The 14,793-nt window shown below is 52.8% G+C and overlaps 1 protein-coding gene across 1 annotated transcript; it reads right to left on the bottom strand.

The window, feature by feature from the left end:
• Positions 1-5,517: 5,517 nt before the first annotated feature.
• Positions 5,518-6,465, bottom strand: LOC132334971 (olfactory receptor 14J1-like). The gene has a single exon (XM_059861092.1). It carries the CDS (start codon positions 6,448-6,450, stop codon positions 5,518-5,520), a length of 933 nt encoding a protein of 310 aa, XP_059717075.1. The 5' UTR covers positions 6,451-6,465.
• Between the last annotated feature and the right edge of the window lie 8,328 nt (positions 6,466-14,793).

Raw genomic sequence — 14,793 nt, 5'->3', positions numbered from 1 at the left:
TAAGTAGAGGGGAAGATCAGTATTTCTTCTCCTTCTGCCATCAGTACACTTCTAGGAAATCCCTGTTCTTTATGGGAAATCTCTCCCATTTCTTAAAAGTACTCAAATGACCCAGATAATAAAGATTTGCTTGTATATTATGGAGCTAACACCTGTGTCCCTTTCCAGGCAGACATCAGTTGTGTGCCCATGAACAGGCAGTGCCACTTGTGCCCTGAGGTGCCCAGCTGAGATTGGATCTCTCCCAGAGCACCTGAGGGAGAGCAGAGCACCTTGCAAGCTGCAGGACCCTGACAGCCCCGCAGGGCTCCTGTCCCTTCAACATCTGCTCTGCTCCAGTCTGGAACAGGGCCCAGCATGGTGCTGGGATCATCAGAGAGCTGAGGTGTGTGCTGGAATTGAATGCCCTCCCCATCCCGCAGCAGCCCTGCATTTCCCTCCTGCAGCCTTGGTCTCCAGCACAGCCATGGAGGCTCTTTGGGCTCTGGACTGTTCCTGCAGCCCCCAAGGGCAGCTGAACTCTGCCTTTGGCACAGTCAGCCCTGGCCAGCGCAGGCCATGCTCAGCAATTCCCTGTGTGTGCCTGGCCTTGCTGTCAGCCCTGGCAGCGGCTGTGTGGCCCCTTTGTGGCCCTGTGCTGGCCCAGCCATGGTGGCCCAGCCCCTGTGCAGGCCCAGCCCAGGCCAGGAGCATTGCGGCTGGGAAGGGCCCCTGTGCCGTGGTGCCCACAGCAGCCTTGGGGCTCTGTGCCCCATGGCCTCCCTGCTGGGCAGCCTCTGCCAGCTCCTGCAGAGCCCGTGGCACCTGTGGGCCTGCACAGACAGCCCTGCCCCAGGCTCTGGTGGCTTCTGGGACTGCAGAGAGGCAGCCAGGGCTGGCCATTGCTGGGAACAGGCCCTGAGCCCCGCAGGAGGATGGAGCTGGGCCACAGCCAAACTCAGCCCAGGGCAAAGCTGGGCTCAGCAGCCAGGGCTGCCAAGGGCTGGGGACAGAGGCTGGCTCTGACAAATGTCCTGGGCCCCCTCCCTGCTCTGTCCATGCCCCCAAGGGCACAGAGCAGCCTCCTCCCTGGCCCACTTGCCTGTTTTCAATGCCTGGCACAGGCGCTGGCCCTGCCCCACAAGGCCTGGCCTGAGTCCTGCCCCTGCACGCTCAGCCAGGCTGAGATGGACACTGATGGTGTCTGTACCAGGCTCTCTGAGCCCAGCCCAGCTCCCTGCAAGCTCTCCCAGCTGCCCTGAGCTCTGGGCAGCACCAAGGGCCTCTCCCCAGCCCAGCCCAGCCGGCTCTGGCCCCACAGCTCTGCTCAGGCCAGGCTGCTCTGGGCACTGCCCCACGGCCTCAGCCCCTGGCCAGGGCACAGCAGCAGCTGCAGCTCCCCCAGGACTCAGCCCCAGCCATGGGGGAAGGGGCTGGGCCAAGGCACAAGGAGGCTCCCTGGGTGCCCTGCTCCCCTCTGGCTGAGGTGCTGAGAGCTCTGCAGCCCCTGCTGCCATCCCATCTGCCCAGGGCAGCACAAGAGCCTTGGGGCCCTCCAGAGCTGCTCCTGCTCCAGGCCCAGGGCCCATGCCAGAGCTGGGGCAGCCCCAAAGCTGTGCCCATTTCTGTTCATTGCTGCTCTGATGGGGAAGGATCCTCAGACACTGGGAGGTTGCTGATGAATTTTGCTCCTCCAGAGGCCTCTTCTTTCTTGAGCTCTTCAGTTCAGGATATCACTGAAAAAGGCTCATAAACATTTGTTCCATGTTCCAAAACATGTGAACAAAAAATGCCCCCAGGAATATTCTGTATTAAATTCTTCTGGGGATAATTAGACAAATTTCAGAACCATTTTCAAAGTTAATCTGCTATATTGAAAAAAAAAAAAAACAGAGAGGAGTGTTTTGTCATGTATTATTTTCCTGTTTATAGTTTGATATCAGCAATGTCTAATTTATATTGACTCCCAGCACCTCATAATGCAGTCTGAATAGATATGAAAATCAAGATCCTTCATGGATGACAATCAATACCACTGTGTCCCCACCCCCTCCCCACCATTTCCCTCATCCAGCTGCTGGCACTCCTCTGGATCAGGAATGGTGTGGCCAGCAGGACCACGGCAGTGATTCTTCCCCTGTGCTGGGCACTGGTTGTGCAGCACCTCGAGTGCTGTGTCCAGTCCTGGGCCGCCGGTTGCTGAAGGACATGGAGGGTCTGGAGCGTGTCCAGAGAAGGGCAACAAGGCTGGTGACAGCTCTGGAACACAAGTCCTGTGAGGAGCACCTGAGTGAGCTGGGGTTGTTTACCCTGGAGAAGAAGAAGCTCAGGGGAGAACTCATCACTCTCTACAACTCCCTGACAGGAGTGTGAAGCCAGGTGGGGGTCGGGATCTTTTCCCAGGGAACAGGGACAGGACAAGAGAATGCAGCCTTCAGCTGCACCAGGGGATGTTTAGGCTGACATTAGGAAATATTCTTTTCACAATGTGTGATTGAGCATTGGAATGGGCTGCCCAGGGGGGTGGGTGAGTCACCATCCCTGGAGGTGTTTAGGGAATGACTGGATGTGGCACTCAGTGCCATGGTCTGGGTGACAAGGTGGTGTTGGGTCCCAGGATGGACTTGATGCTCTCCAAGGTCTTTTCCAGCCTGGCTGATTCTCTGATGATTGTGACACTGCAGGGCCCTGGGGAAGCCAGGGGCCATGGTGACACTGCGGGGCCTGGTGGCACTAAGAGGACCATGGTGACACTTTGTACGACATGGCAGCACAGAGCCAAGGGGCCATGGTGACACTGTGGGGCTAAATGGAAGCAAGGAGTAGATTGTGACAGTCTGGGACCTTGTGCAATTACAGAGGCCACTGTGACCCTGCAGAGCCTTGTGGAACCCAGGGGCCATTGTGCCACTGTGGAACCAAGGAGACCCTTGGGAGAGCCTGGGGACAATGGAATGAAGGGGTCATTGCTCCATTGCAAGGACTCTGGGAACTGAGGGAACAGTTGTGACACTGTGGTGCCCCACTGAACCAAGGGTCCCTGGTGACACTGCAGGATCTTGTGTCACCAGGGCTCCTTTGTGAACACTGCAGCACCAAGGAATTCCTTGTGGCACTGTGAGAACTCATGGAACCAAAAGGCCACTGTGACCCTGCAGGGCCTTGTGGAACCATGCAGAGCATTGTGACAGAGCAGGACCTGGTGTCATGATGGGGCCATTGTGACACTGCAGGGCCCCATGGAACCAAGGGGCCAGAGCTGCTCCTCAGGGCCTCCTGGAATGAAGGGAACATGTTTGACACCGTGGTGGCCTTGGGACCAAGAGGCCATTGTGACACTGTGGAACCAAGGAGAGCATTGCTGTACTGCCAGACCTCATGGAGCCAAGGATCCATTGCGACACTGCAGGGCCTTGGGGACCACGGCACCGTTATGACACTGCAGGCCCCAAGGATCCAAGGACTTTATGACCCCAAGGTGTCCCATGGAACCAAAAGGGACATTGTGACACTGGGAAGACTCATGGAATTCTGGAGACCATTGTGACACTCTGGGGCCTCATGGAACCGTGGTGGCACCAGGTTGGATGGGAGTGTTGATCTGCTAGCGGGTAGGTGAGATATGCACAGGGACCTGGGCAGGCTGGGTCCAGGAACCAAATCCAACAAGGAGAGGTTTAACAGGTTTTCCCCTGTGCTCAGCACTTGTTGGGCAGCACCTCAAGTGCTGTATTCAGTTCTGGGCCCCCCCAATTTAGGAAGGACATGGAGGGGCTGGAGTGTGTCCAGAGAAAGGCAGCAAGGCTGCGGAGGGGTCTGGAATACAAGTCCTGTGAGAAGTGACTGAGGGAGCTGGTCTTGTTTATCTGGGAGAAGAGGAGGCTCAGGAGAGACAAGGTGGTGGCAGGGCACAGGTTGGACTTGATGATCTCCAAGTTCTTTTCCAACCTTGCTGATTCTGGGATTCTCTAAAACCACCCTTGGAGAATTGCAGGATGATCCCTGGGCCTCCTCTTCAGAAGTTCCAGCAGCCCAGGCCCCTCAGCTTCTCCTGCCAGCCCCAAAGCCCATCCTGTCAGTCCTGCAGAGCCTCTGCTGCCCATGCACATTTCCCAGAACAGGGAGCCCCAGAGGCAGACACAGCAGCCCAGATGTGCCCCGCTGGCCTGCGGTGCCTCTGGCAAGGGAGCAGCAGTAGGCACTGCAGGAGCCTGCAGACAATTCCTGCAGCATTTGTAGGATGATCCTGCTCCCCAGGGGACATTCCCATGGTTCCAAGTCAGGAACTGGAATGGGGAGTGGGGCCAGAGAGGGAAGGGCAAAAAGGGATGAGCTGTTTGCAATAGAGTGAAGAGGGGTGGCAAGAGGAAGAAATTTGTAGCAGGAAGAGTAAAGAGAGCAAAGGTGAAGCCAAGGAAATGCTCAGGGCAGTTTGGGGGTGGCTGCCAGGCAGCCCTGGCTCTGAGCAACAGCGTCTGCAGTGGGACAGGAAACTCCCAGCTGATGGGAACAAACTTTCTGGCTGACTGCAGAGGCCAGGACAAAGATGAGTGGTTTCCCTGCTGTCCCCCAGCCCTTGCTGGCCCCAGGGGCTGATGGCATTTGTGCTCCCTCAGGTTCATGTCCCCACACCAACAGCATGGGGGTGCTCCCCCTGCTCTGTGCAATGCAAACAGGGGCTCCTGAGCCAGTGCTGCCGTGTCTGTGCCTGCAAGGATGGGGCACCTGTGTGAGCTGGGGGAGAGGCCAGGGCTGCAGAGGGGGGATCTTGTTGGCAGCTCCATGAGGACACTCTGGACGCTGCCCTGGGCTGTCCAGCACACTGGGGATGGATCAGCCCCTGCTCTGCTGCTCCTTCCCATCTCCCCCAGGGCCTTTGCAGAGCCCCAGCCATGCTGTTTACCCCCAGCCTGCCCACGGCCACCCTGGGGCTGCTCACGGGGGTTTTCTGTGCTCAGCATTGGCCTGGCCGTGTTGTTGAGAGAGCCTGGGCAAGGAGCCTGGAGCCCCCAGGGCCTGGCCTGAGGCGTCAGCGCTGCCCCAGCAGTGCCCATGGCCTGTCCCTGCTGCAGCCCTGGCACTGCCACCCCCAGGGCTGTGCCTGGCCCTGAGAGCACTCAGGCCCTACAGCAACACCAGGGCCACCAGGGCAGCGGGGCAGGGCCACGGGAGCAGCACTGGCAACACCAAGTGCTGCTGCTGCTGGGCACAGCTGCTGGGCCAGCACTGATCTGCCCCCAGCTCTGCACACAGACATTGCTGCTGCAGCTCCACAGAAGGCAACAAAAGGGCATCTCTGCAGAAAACTCTGCTTGGTGATCCTTTAGTTCCTTTAAAGCCACTGAGAGCACAGCCCCTCTTTGACAGAGTGAAGAATGAAGAATAAAGAATGGCACAGAAAATAACATTTTTTTGTGGACAACATGAAAAAAAAAAAGAAAAAAAACGCCCTAAATGAAGCCAATATTAAGCATAAAAGATGATTTTTACAAGTGATTTGTGACATTTACGACATGTGATTTGTGATTATACAGAAGGTTAGTGTTTTTTAAACCATCCAGTCATCAGTGTCCACACTGTAGCCTTCAGCTCCTGGTTCCTCAGGCTGTAGATGAGGGGGTTCAGGGCTGGAGGCACCACCGAGTACAGAACTGACAGGGCCAGATCCTGGGAGGGGGAGGAAAGGGATGGGGGCTTCATGTAGGCAAATGTGCCAGTGCTGAAGAACAGGGAGAGCACAGCCAAGTGAGGGAGGCAGGTGGAAAAGGCTTTGTGCCGTCCCTGCACAGAGGGGATCCTCAGCACAGCCCTGAAGATCTGCACATAGGAGAAAACAATGAACACAAAACAGCCAAATACCAAAGACACACTAATAGCAAGAAGCCCAAATTCCCTGAGGTAGGATTTTGAGCAGGAGAGCTTGAGGATCTGTGGGATTTCACAGAAGAACTGGCCCAGGGCATTGCCCTGGCACAGGGGCAGGGAAAATGTATTGGCTGTTTGCAGCAGAGCATTGAGAAAGCCACTGGCCCAGGCAGCTGCTGCCATGTGGGCACAAGCTCTGCTGCCCAGGAGGGTCCTGTGGTGCAGGGGTTTGCAGATGGACACGTAGCGGTCATAGCACATGATGGTCAGGAGGAAATACTCTGCTGAGAGAAAAAACATATAGAAAAAGAGCTGTGCAGCACATCCTGTGTAGGAGATGTTCCTGGTGTCCCAGAGGGAATTGTGCATGGCTTTGGGGACAGTGGTGCAGATGCAGCCCAGGTCAGCGAGGGCCAGGTTGAGCAGGAAGAAGAACATGGGCGTGTGCAGGTGGTGGCCGCAGGCTACGGCGCTGATGATGAGGCCGTTGCCCAGGAGGGCAGCCAGGGAGATGGCCAGCAAGAGGCAGAAGTGCAGGAGCTGCAGCTGCCGCGTGTCTGCCAATGCCAGCAGGAGGAAGTGGCTGATGGAGCTGCTGTTGGACATTTGCTGGGGCTGCACATGGGGGTCTGTTCATGGAGAAAAAACAGTGAGAAGTCAGGAAAGGCTGCTTTGAGCCAAACCTGGGCTGTTCCCTGGAGACTGTTCCCCTGGGACTCACCCACCCTTGCTCAAGCTCTGGGAAAATCTTCACCCAGGTCCCTGCCTAATCTCCAGGTGGGCTGGCTCAGTGTGCCAGGAGCAGCCAGGCCTGTGCTTGGGGGATTTCGAGGAGCCATCCCTGCCCCACTGCCCTGGGTTTGTTGGCATGTGGCAGAGGGACAAGGCTGGATATTCAGGATTTGTCAGGCGAATCAGTCCTACTGCAGACAGGCTTGGTAGCATCTGCACTCACACTTATAAAAGAAATAGATGGCAAAGTTTGTTCAAGGAATGTTTTTCCTACCCACACATCATTCCTGGCTTTCTGAGGTCAGAAATCCCCAGCATTTCTGCTGCACTATGAGTCTGCCACTGAGAGATGGGAGAGGCAAAGATTCCCTGTGGCTCAGGGAAGGTGAGGGGCTGGATGGGCTTGTTCCCAGCTGCCCTGCCTTTGCACCTTTGGCTGCAATCAGAGCACAATCACACTCCCGGGTCACCCTGGGATAAACCAGACCCTGCCCAGAGCAGAGGGATCCCTGAATGTCTCACCCTCTCCAAAGGTCTCTGGGCAAGGTCTCAGCACCCCCATGTGCCAAGGACACTCACGGCTCCCTTGGCAAACCCAACAGCATTTCCTCAGCTGTGGCAGCTCTACCCTTCCCTGTGGGACATTCAGGGAACTCCCAGAGGCTCTGGCACAGATTTGCACCCAGGAGGGCAGCTCAGAGCCTGGAAGGGCACAGCAAGGAGATCCCTGTGTGTGCCCATGATGGGATCTCAGGGAGGGGGCTCAGCTCATTCCTGTTTCCCATGGACTGCTTTGCCCTCTGCCCCACAGGTCCCAGGGAAGCTTGGACACCCCATTCCCATGGACACCCCTGCCTAGCAGGAAAGCCAAGGGCAGTGCCTGACTCAGCTGCTGCAAATGCCAGAGCCTCCTTGAGAGCAGCAGATAACAGTGACAATACCAGGGCAGTGCAGAAACAAGAGGAGATGTTGTGGTGCTGTGCCTGAGAGGGCAGGGCAGAGACAGCTGGGCACTCAGGACAGTGTTCCTGTGCCCAGCTGTGCCCGGCACCTCCCACACACCAGCAGTGCCCTCCTGCCACCAGCACTGCTCTCTTCAGCCTCCTCTCCTTCCCTCAGCATCTCCCTGGGCCTGGACATTCCCTCCTGAGAGGAGCCTTGTCCCTGCCAGCGCTCACAGAGCCCATCCCAGCCTGGGTGCCCCGGCCCTACAGAAACCTGCCTGTGTGCAGGGCCCTGGCTGGGGCAGGCTCTGTGTGCAGGTGGGCAAGGGCAGCTCAGGAGAGCCCTGCTGGGCCCTGCAGAGGTGATGCTGCTGCTGTCCAGGGCTGAGGAGTGGCTGAGGGCCCTTTGGGAGGCTCTAGGCAGAGAGACTGACCACCCAAAGTAACAGTTCTGGAGTCCCTGTAAATGTTTAAACATTCCTTGTATGATCCTCTGTGTCCCTTTCAACTCAGAATGTTCTGGGATTCTGGGATTACAATTCCTGTTCTGCTTCTCTCATCCCCCTGTGGTCTATAATCAAAAGAGAATAAAACCCCTTGCAACAGAGTTAGAACAGTAAAGTAAAAACCAGATATTTATTGGAAGCTTCCAGGTGTCCCAGTGGGGATGGGGCATACCTGGCCCCTGGTTTCAACAATTTATTAAGATTGATAAATTAGGATATTTAACAGGAACATCCAATAGGAGATTCAGTTTCCCCAGTTACACACCCCTGGCTCAACTCATTGGAGTAGGTCCAAGGGCTTCTTTGCCTTTACTTTTTGCTATGACTGCTCACATTCTGATCAAAAACCAAAATGCTCTTCTTGTAGGTCCTATTCCTCATAATAGGACTATACAGTATTTCAGGAATATATTTAGACAGTCAGCTTATTGCTCTAAAATCTAAGAGAAAGGTTAGGAAACGCACTAGATTTAATTAAGAATTATATTTACAGAAGTATATAATAGTAGTTTAAAAGAGTTAGTTAAGAGTTTAATAGAGTAAGGATTATAGTTGTATAACTATGTAATAGTAATTTACAGAACTAGGAAGATATAAAAAAAGTATAAAAAGCAAAAATCTTTTTGTCACCACCCCAACATTCCCATCCTTCTCCAAGCAGGAAATTGAAAACACTCTCAGGAAACCTCCTGATCCTTACAGCAATCCCAGTTTACCTTCTTTGAGAAGTGCCCTCCGGAGCTGTGCCCAGGCTGGTCTGGAGCAGGGAGCAGCCCTGCCCCACCAAGCCCCTCTCAGCAGCAGCACCTGCCCTGCTCTGGGTGGCTCCTTCCCCCCAGAGCTTCTCCCCAGCGCTGGGAGCAGCTCCCCGGGCCGGCTGAGAGCTGTCCCTGGCAGGCAGCAGAGTCCCTGCCCCAGCACAGAGCCCTGGGCTGCAGGACCCTGCTCTGCAGGACAGCCCTGGGCACCCCTGGCTGCAGCCCCGGCTGCCCAGCCCTGCAGCAGAGCCTGGCAACAGGAGCTGCCTTAGGCTGTGCCTGGGCTGGGGCAGCAGGGAAAGCCAGCCTTGCCCCAGGGCCACAGCCCTGCCCTGGAGCAGCTCTGAGAGTGCTCCTGAAAGGTCCTCAAAGCTGTGGGATGTGCCAGCTCCAGGAGATCCCTGCAGGAACTGCAGCTTCTCTTCCCACAGCCAGGGAATGACTGTTTCAAACCTGGGATGATTTCTGCTTTAGTGAGCCCTGAGTGAGCTCTGCTCTGTGCTCCCAGCCCAGGCTGGGTTTAACCCCTCTGTGCCTCTGTGCTGTGCCCAGGGTGGCTGCAGGCAGTGCCCCAGCCCTGCTGGGCTGTGCACAGGAGCTGCTCCTGGCCAGAGCTGTCTCTCTGCAGCACTGCCCTTTCCAGGAGCTGCCTCTGGGCCAGGAGCCCAGCCCAGCTCAGCAGCACAGACACAGCACAAGGACTTTAATGACCCTCTGGGGCTTCGTGCTCAGGCCCTGAGCATCAGTCCCTGAGAGGGAGATGAAGAAACCTCTCCAGAACTCCAAGTCAGAATCACACTCCAAAGTTTCTTTCACTTTTAATGGGTCCCACTGAGGGACACAACTGAGAAAGTGTCCCCAGGCCCCAGGCAGAGCAGAGAACTGGTGGCACTGATGACAGGTGGGGACAAAGAGAAGCCAAGTCTTGGTGCCCTGGGCCACAGCAGGGTCTTTGCCACCAAGGGCTGGGAGGAGACACCTTTTCCTCAGGCACTGGGGCCTCCTGGCACAGCCCCAGCCAGGCTGGGCACTGTCAGCCCCTTGTCCTGCCCTCAGCATCCCCCCCTAGCCCACATCCCAGTGGCCTCAAGGATCTGCTGGAAGGAGTCCCTGGGGAGCCTTGCTCAGCAATGGCCCTGGGGGCTCCTGAATGCTCCCAGGGACTGCAGGTTTTTCAAAGGACTTTGGGTTTGGCTTTTGCCTTGGAGTTACTGAGAGGCTTTTGCAATCATGGCCTTCAATTATCTGCTGTAATTAGTCCCTGGAGAGGATTTGTCAGTAACAACACTGAGTGTGGCTCATTAATGCTTCAAGGTACTCCAGTTATTTTAAGGTACTTGGTGTTTCCCTTTTGATACAGACTCTGTGAGAGGTTTGTGCAATCATGGCCCCAATTATCTGCTTTAAGGAGTCCCTTGAGAGCTTTGTACTGACACTCAGTGGGGCTCATTAATGCTTTGAGATACTCAAAGTTTTTAGTGTACTTTGGAGTTTTCTTTCCACTCTGAATGTCTCAGAGGTTTTCTGTGCCATCCTGGTGTCCAATTCTCTCATCCAAGGAGTCCATGAGGAGCCTGATTTGGGGATCGACCTCAGTGCGACCCTTTAATGCTTTGAAACACTTTGAGTTTTTCCTCTGACTTGGACTTCTGGAAATGTTTGTGCAATCTCCTCTCAGGCCCTGAGGTTCCAGGGCTGAGCTCCAAATGCACCATGGGGCTCAACAGGATCAAGCAAGTCCTGACAAACCAGACCTGTGCTTTGATTTCCCTCTGATCTGGTGCAGTTCATCAGGAACGTCTCCTGCTGCAGTTATGGGGAAATATTTCAATGACCTTCTAAGAAATCCACATTCCTATTATAAAGAATGTATTTTTTTCTTGCTCTCTTTAGAGAAGAGGTTATTTTTGCATTCTGTGTTTGATATTGATGTTGGACCACTCCCAAGAAGTTCTGGCCAGGTCACAGAAGTTGTACATTGACAGCTGACCCAGTTTGGAAAACCTTGCCTCACATTCCACAACCTCATGTGAGAAACTATTTTCACTTTCAAAAATGTAAATTATTAAGATCTTATCAAAAATCTGGGGAAACAGAAGACTGAATAAAGAAAAGAACACAGCACTGGGGGCAAAGGATTCAGTCTCTATGTGCTTATCTACAAAATGGATGTTCTGTCTTTTACACCAGTAGCCCCTCCCAAGTTCTTGTCAATCGACTCTTTCTTCACTGTCCAGTGGTGCAGATCACTTTCTTACACCTTGATTGGAGGTCAGGTGCTGCCATAGTGACAAGTCAACCCTGCCAAATGCCCCAACTACTGAGGCCATCCTGTGATAACAATGCAAGAGGGAGAGGAAGGATAATTATACATCTACAAAACTTCTCTTAACATCTATTTAATATTCACCCCTTAATTGTGAGAGTCAACCATAGGATTACTCACCTATAACAAACCCCCCTTTTCTGTTTCAATAAGTCTTTTCGCTTGAACAATTAAGTAAAATTTTTTCTCTCTCTTGAATGAGTCATACCAGCATCTGTCAATGTGAGCAAGGATAGTTGGAACAGAACAAAAAATCTCAGGTTTTCCTTAGACACACTTATTTGGAATGGACATAAGGGCATCGCAGAGGTCCAGTATGGCTTTGACTCCCACCTACCGTGCCTATGTGGCTGCTACCCATAGTCAGTGTATCTTAGGGGTGAGTACAGAGCCCACCTCGGTCCTGCCTTCCAGTCCCTGTGGAATTCAAAGTCAGCTGAGGAATGTCAGAGGTCTGGTCTGGCCTTTTGTCCCTACCTTACCATGCCTATGGGGTTGCTACCCACAGCAGGGCTATGGAGCCTTCTTGGTAGTGAGCAGAAGGGCCAACCCGGTCTTGCTCTCCTCCCTTTGTCTTATTTTCTTAAAGAAGCTGTCCCATTACCTTTTACAGTCCCTTGTGTACTTCCCCTCAACAGGTGCTGGTAATTCTCACCCATGAAAACAGGAAGACAGTTCTCGAGCTGGTTGATGGAAGCTTGACTCTACTTTTTGGGCTTCCTGCTGTTTCTCTGGTTGTCTTTCAGTCTCCGCTTGAGAGTCAATCTTGTTTCACCCAGCCTGGATGTTTTAGTCCACTCTTTGGGTTCTTCTACTGGGCCTTTGACTCTGTTGCCCTGAGTCCATCCCCACTCTGCAGTTCGCGCGGCCGATTCGGTGGTGAGCAGTACCTGAAAGGGACCTTCCCACTGAGGAGTTGGAGGCTGATCTCTCCATGATTTAATCATCACCCAATCCCCAGGATTAATATTATGGATTCTGAAATCCAGGGTGGCAGTCTGAGGAATTGCCCTTTATGTCTTAGTCCTTCTAAGGTTTGTGCTATAGACATAACTTATTTCTTGGCATTGGCTTCCCCTTCCTCAGAGGTGGCAACCCTCTGGGGTGAGGTCAGGATGGGCAACCCAAACATCATTTCACAGGGTGACACCCCCAGATCTGACCGGGGCTGGGTTCTAATTCTTAATAAGGCCAAAGGGGGACATTTTATCCATGACATTGGAGTTTCAGTCATTAGCTTAACTAGAGCTCTTTTATTCATTCTCTCAACCTGACTGGAACTCTGTGGATGCCGTGGAGTGTGTAATTCCAATTTCACTCTGAAGGCCTGAACGACTTTCTGCAGTCTCTTAGATGTGATACGAGTTCCTTGGTCGGAATCAATCCTGTTTACCATCCCATATCAGGGAATGATTGATTCTAGAAGTGTTTTACTCACAACATTGGCATTGGCTTTCACAGTGGGTACCACCTCTACCCAGTGAGTCATGTGATCTACTATCATTGGCAAAAACTTTTACTGTTGTACATGGGGAAGCTCGATAAAGTCTGCTTGGATGTTTTAGATGGGCCGTAAGGCTAGTTCTCCTCCTCTTCGGGGTGTTTTCCTCATGATTTTCATATAAACTTGTTGACATCTCACACACTGTTCAGTTACTTGCTTGGCTATTCTGAAAATTCCTATGCATCCTCAGTCCCTTAGAAATTGCTCACTTAGCGCTTGTGTACCCCAGTGTGCTGTTCCATGTAGGCCTTCTAGCATTTTCCTGGCAAAGGGTTTATTCAACATTTGCCTCCCATCTGCCAATCTCCACTTCCCTTTGTTATCTTTCTTGGCTCCTATTTTAAGGAGTTCTTCCTCTTATGTCCCATTGAATACGGGGACTTTTTGCATTTCTCTCATCGGGGTTAATACCATCATTAGTTTTTCTGTCTCTGATTCAGTTGCATTTTTAGTCTCTAAATCCGCGAAGTTGTTCTGTCATGCCTCCTTAGCCGCCCTCTTTTTATGTCTTTTAACATACACCACTGCTACTTCCTCTGGTAATTTTAAGGTTTCTAACTCTTCTAAAAGAAATTTTTCATGAATCAGTCCCTTTCCCTTTGAATTTATAGCCCCCTCTTTTCCCAAATTTTTCCAGAGGTATGCAGTACTCCAAAAGCGAACTTTCTGTCTATATATATTATTCCTCTTTTATGTGCTAATATTTCCAGAGCTCTTTTTAGGGCATATAGCTCACATGCCTGGGCTGAGCAGTGGGAAGGTAACTTTCTCTTTTCTGTGGCTACCAACCCTTCATGCACTAGAGCATACCCGATACCCTGTGCCCCTTTATTACTTGTGAAGATCCATTGATGTACAATTGTTTCCCACCTTGGAGTGGTTGATCTGTTAAGTCCTGTCTTACTTTAGTTTGATAGTCTATAACCTCTAGGCAATTATGCATTAGTTCTTCACCTGGTTCTCCATACAAAAACTGGGCAGGGTTGAGTTGGTTACTCACGATAAGTTCTAAACCATTTTCTCTTAAGATGTCTTCATACTTTAGCACTTGGGAATCACTGAGCCATTTCTCAGCCTTTTGGCTTAGGATAGTTCTGAGTGAGGGCTGTATACTTTCAATTTTCCCCCAAAGGTTAATTTTTTTGCATTCCTCTACGAGTTTGGCAGTTGCTGCCACTGCCTGAATACAGGTGTGCCACCCCCAGCTGACAGGGTGTAGCAGTTTTGATAAATAGTCCACCGATTTCCTGGATCCTCCACAGTTCTGGGCTAACACTCCATGTGCTACCCCTTTATCTACAAACAGATAAAAAGCTTTATCTAAGGCAGGAAGACTCCATGCCAGTGCACTGACTAGTTTTTGCTTTAAAGCTTCAAAATTTTGTTCGTTGTCTTTTTCCCAACTGTCATGGTTTGAGGGGAAATGGTTTTTTTTTTGGGATGGTGTGGTCACGCCAATCAGTGACCAGATTTCATTATTGGCACCTGGTTTGTCCACTGAGGGCATGGATATGCCTCTGAGAACACAGGGGGTTAAAAGCTGTGAACTCCCACTTGAAGTTCCTTTTGAGTTCTGGCCCTGGACCTGAGGAGACCTGGGCAGGGGGGTGGGGAGGGAAGGGAGCCATGTGGCCAGAGGGAGATAGGCCAGGCCTGGGCCGAAGGGTGGAGGAGCATTGCACTGCCAGGGCTTCGGGCAGCCATCCCCCATTCCCCCCCCGGAGGGAGAGAGAGCGAGAGCAGACTGTGCCTGTGATAGCGCGGCTGGAGTGAAGGAGAAGGGGGGGGTGCCCAGCAGGGCAGCCAGCCGTGGGAGTTCATGAACCAAACCGGCAGAGCCTGGGACTTTTAACCCTTCTTGGGACAATGGAAACCTTGCAAATGCTGATTCCTCCTGGAGTTGGTGAGATTGAGAGAAGTTGAGAAGAATTCTAGGTGGGAGGAGATGATGGAGTGGCTTTTGGCTGGACTTTTCTTGGATAGCTATGGACAGAACCCTTGAGTTCCTGTGACACAGAGACTGCATTCTAGGGGGGAGGCAAGGGCTCAGAGCCAGGAGAGTGCAGTGATGTGAAGGTGTGTGAACAGAGACGAAGGGTGGAGGAGGGTTGTGGTGGTGCCCTCCATCTCCGAAGAAGAAGAAGAGGAAGATGATCTCTGTTCGAGAGACCCCTCAGCC

Source organism: Haemorhous mexicanus, chromosome 16 (assembly GCF_027477595.1).
Source record: "Haemorhous mexicanus isolate bHaeMex1 chromosome 16, bHaeMex1.pri, whole genome shotgun sequence".
NCBI classification, from domain to species: Eukaryota; Metazoa; Chordata; class Aves; order Passeriformes; family Fringillidae; genus Haemorhous; species Haemorhous mexicanus.
This window is presented reverse-complemented; position numbering and strand designations above follow the sequence as displayed.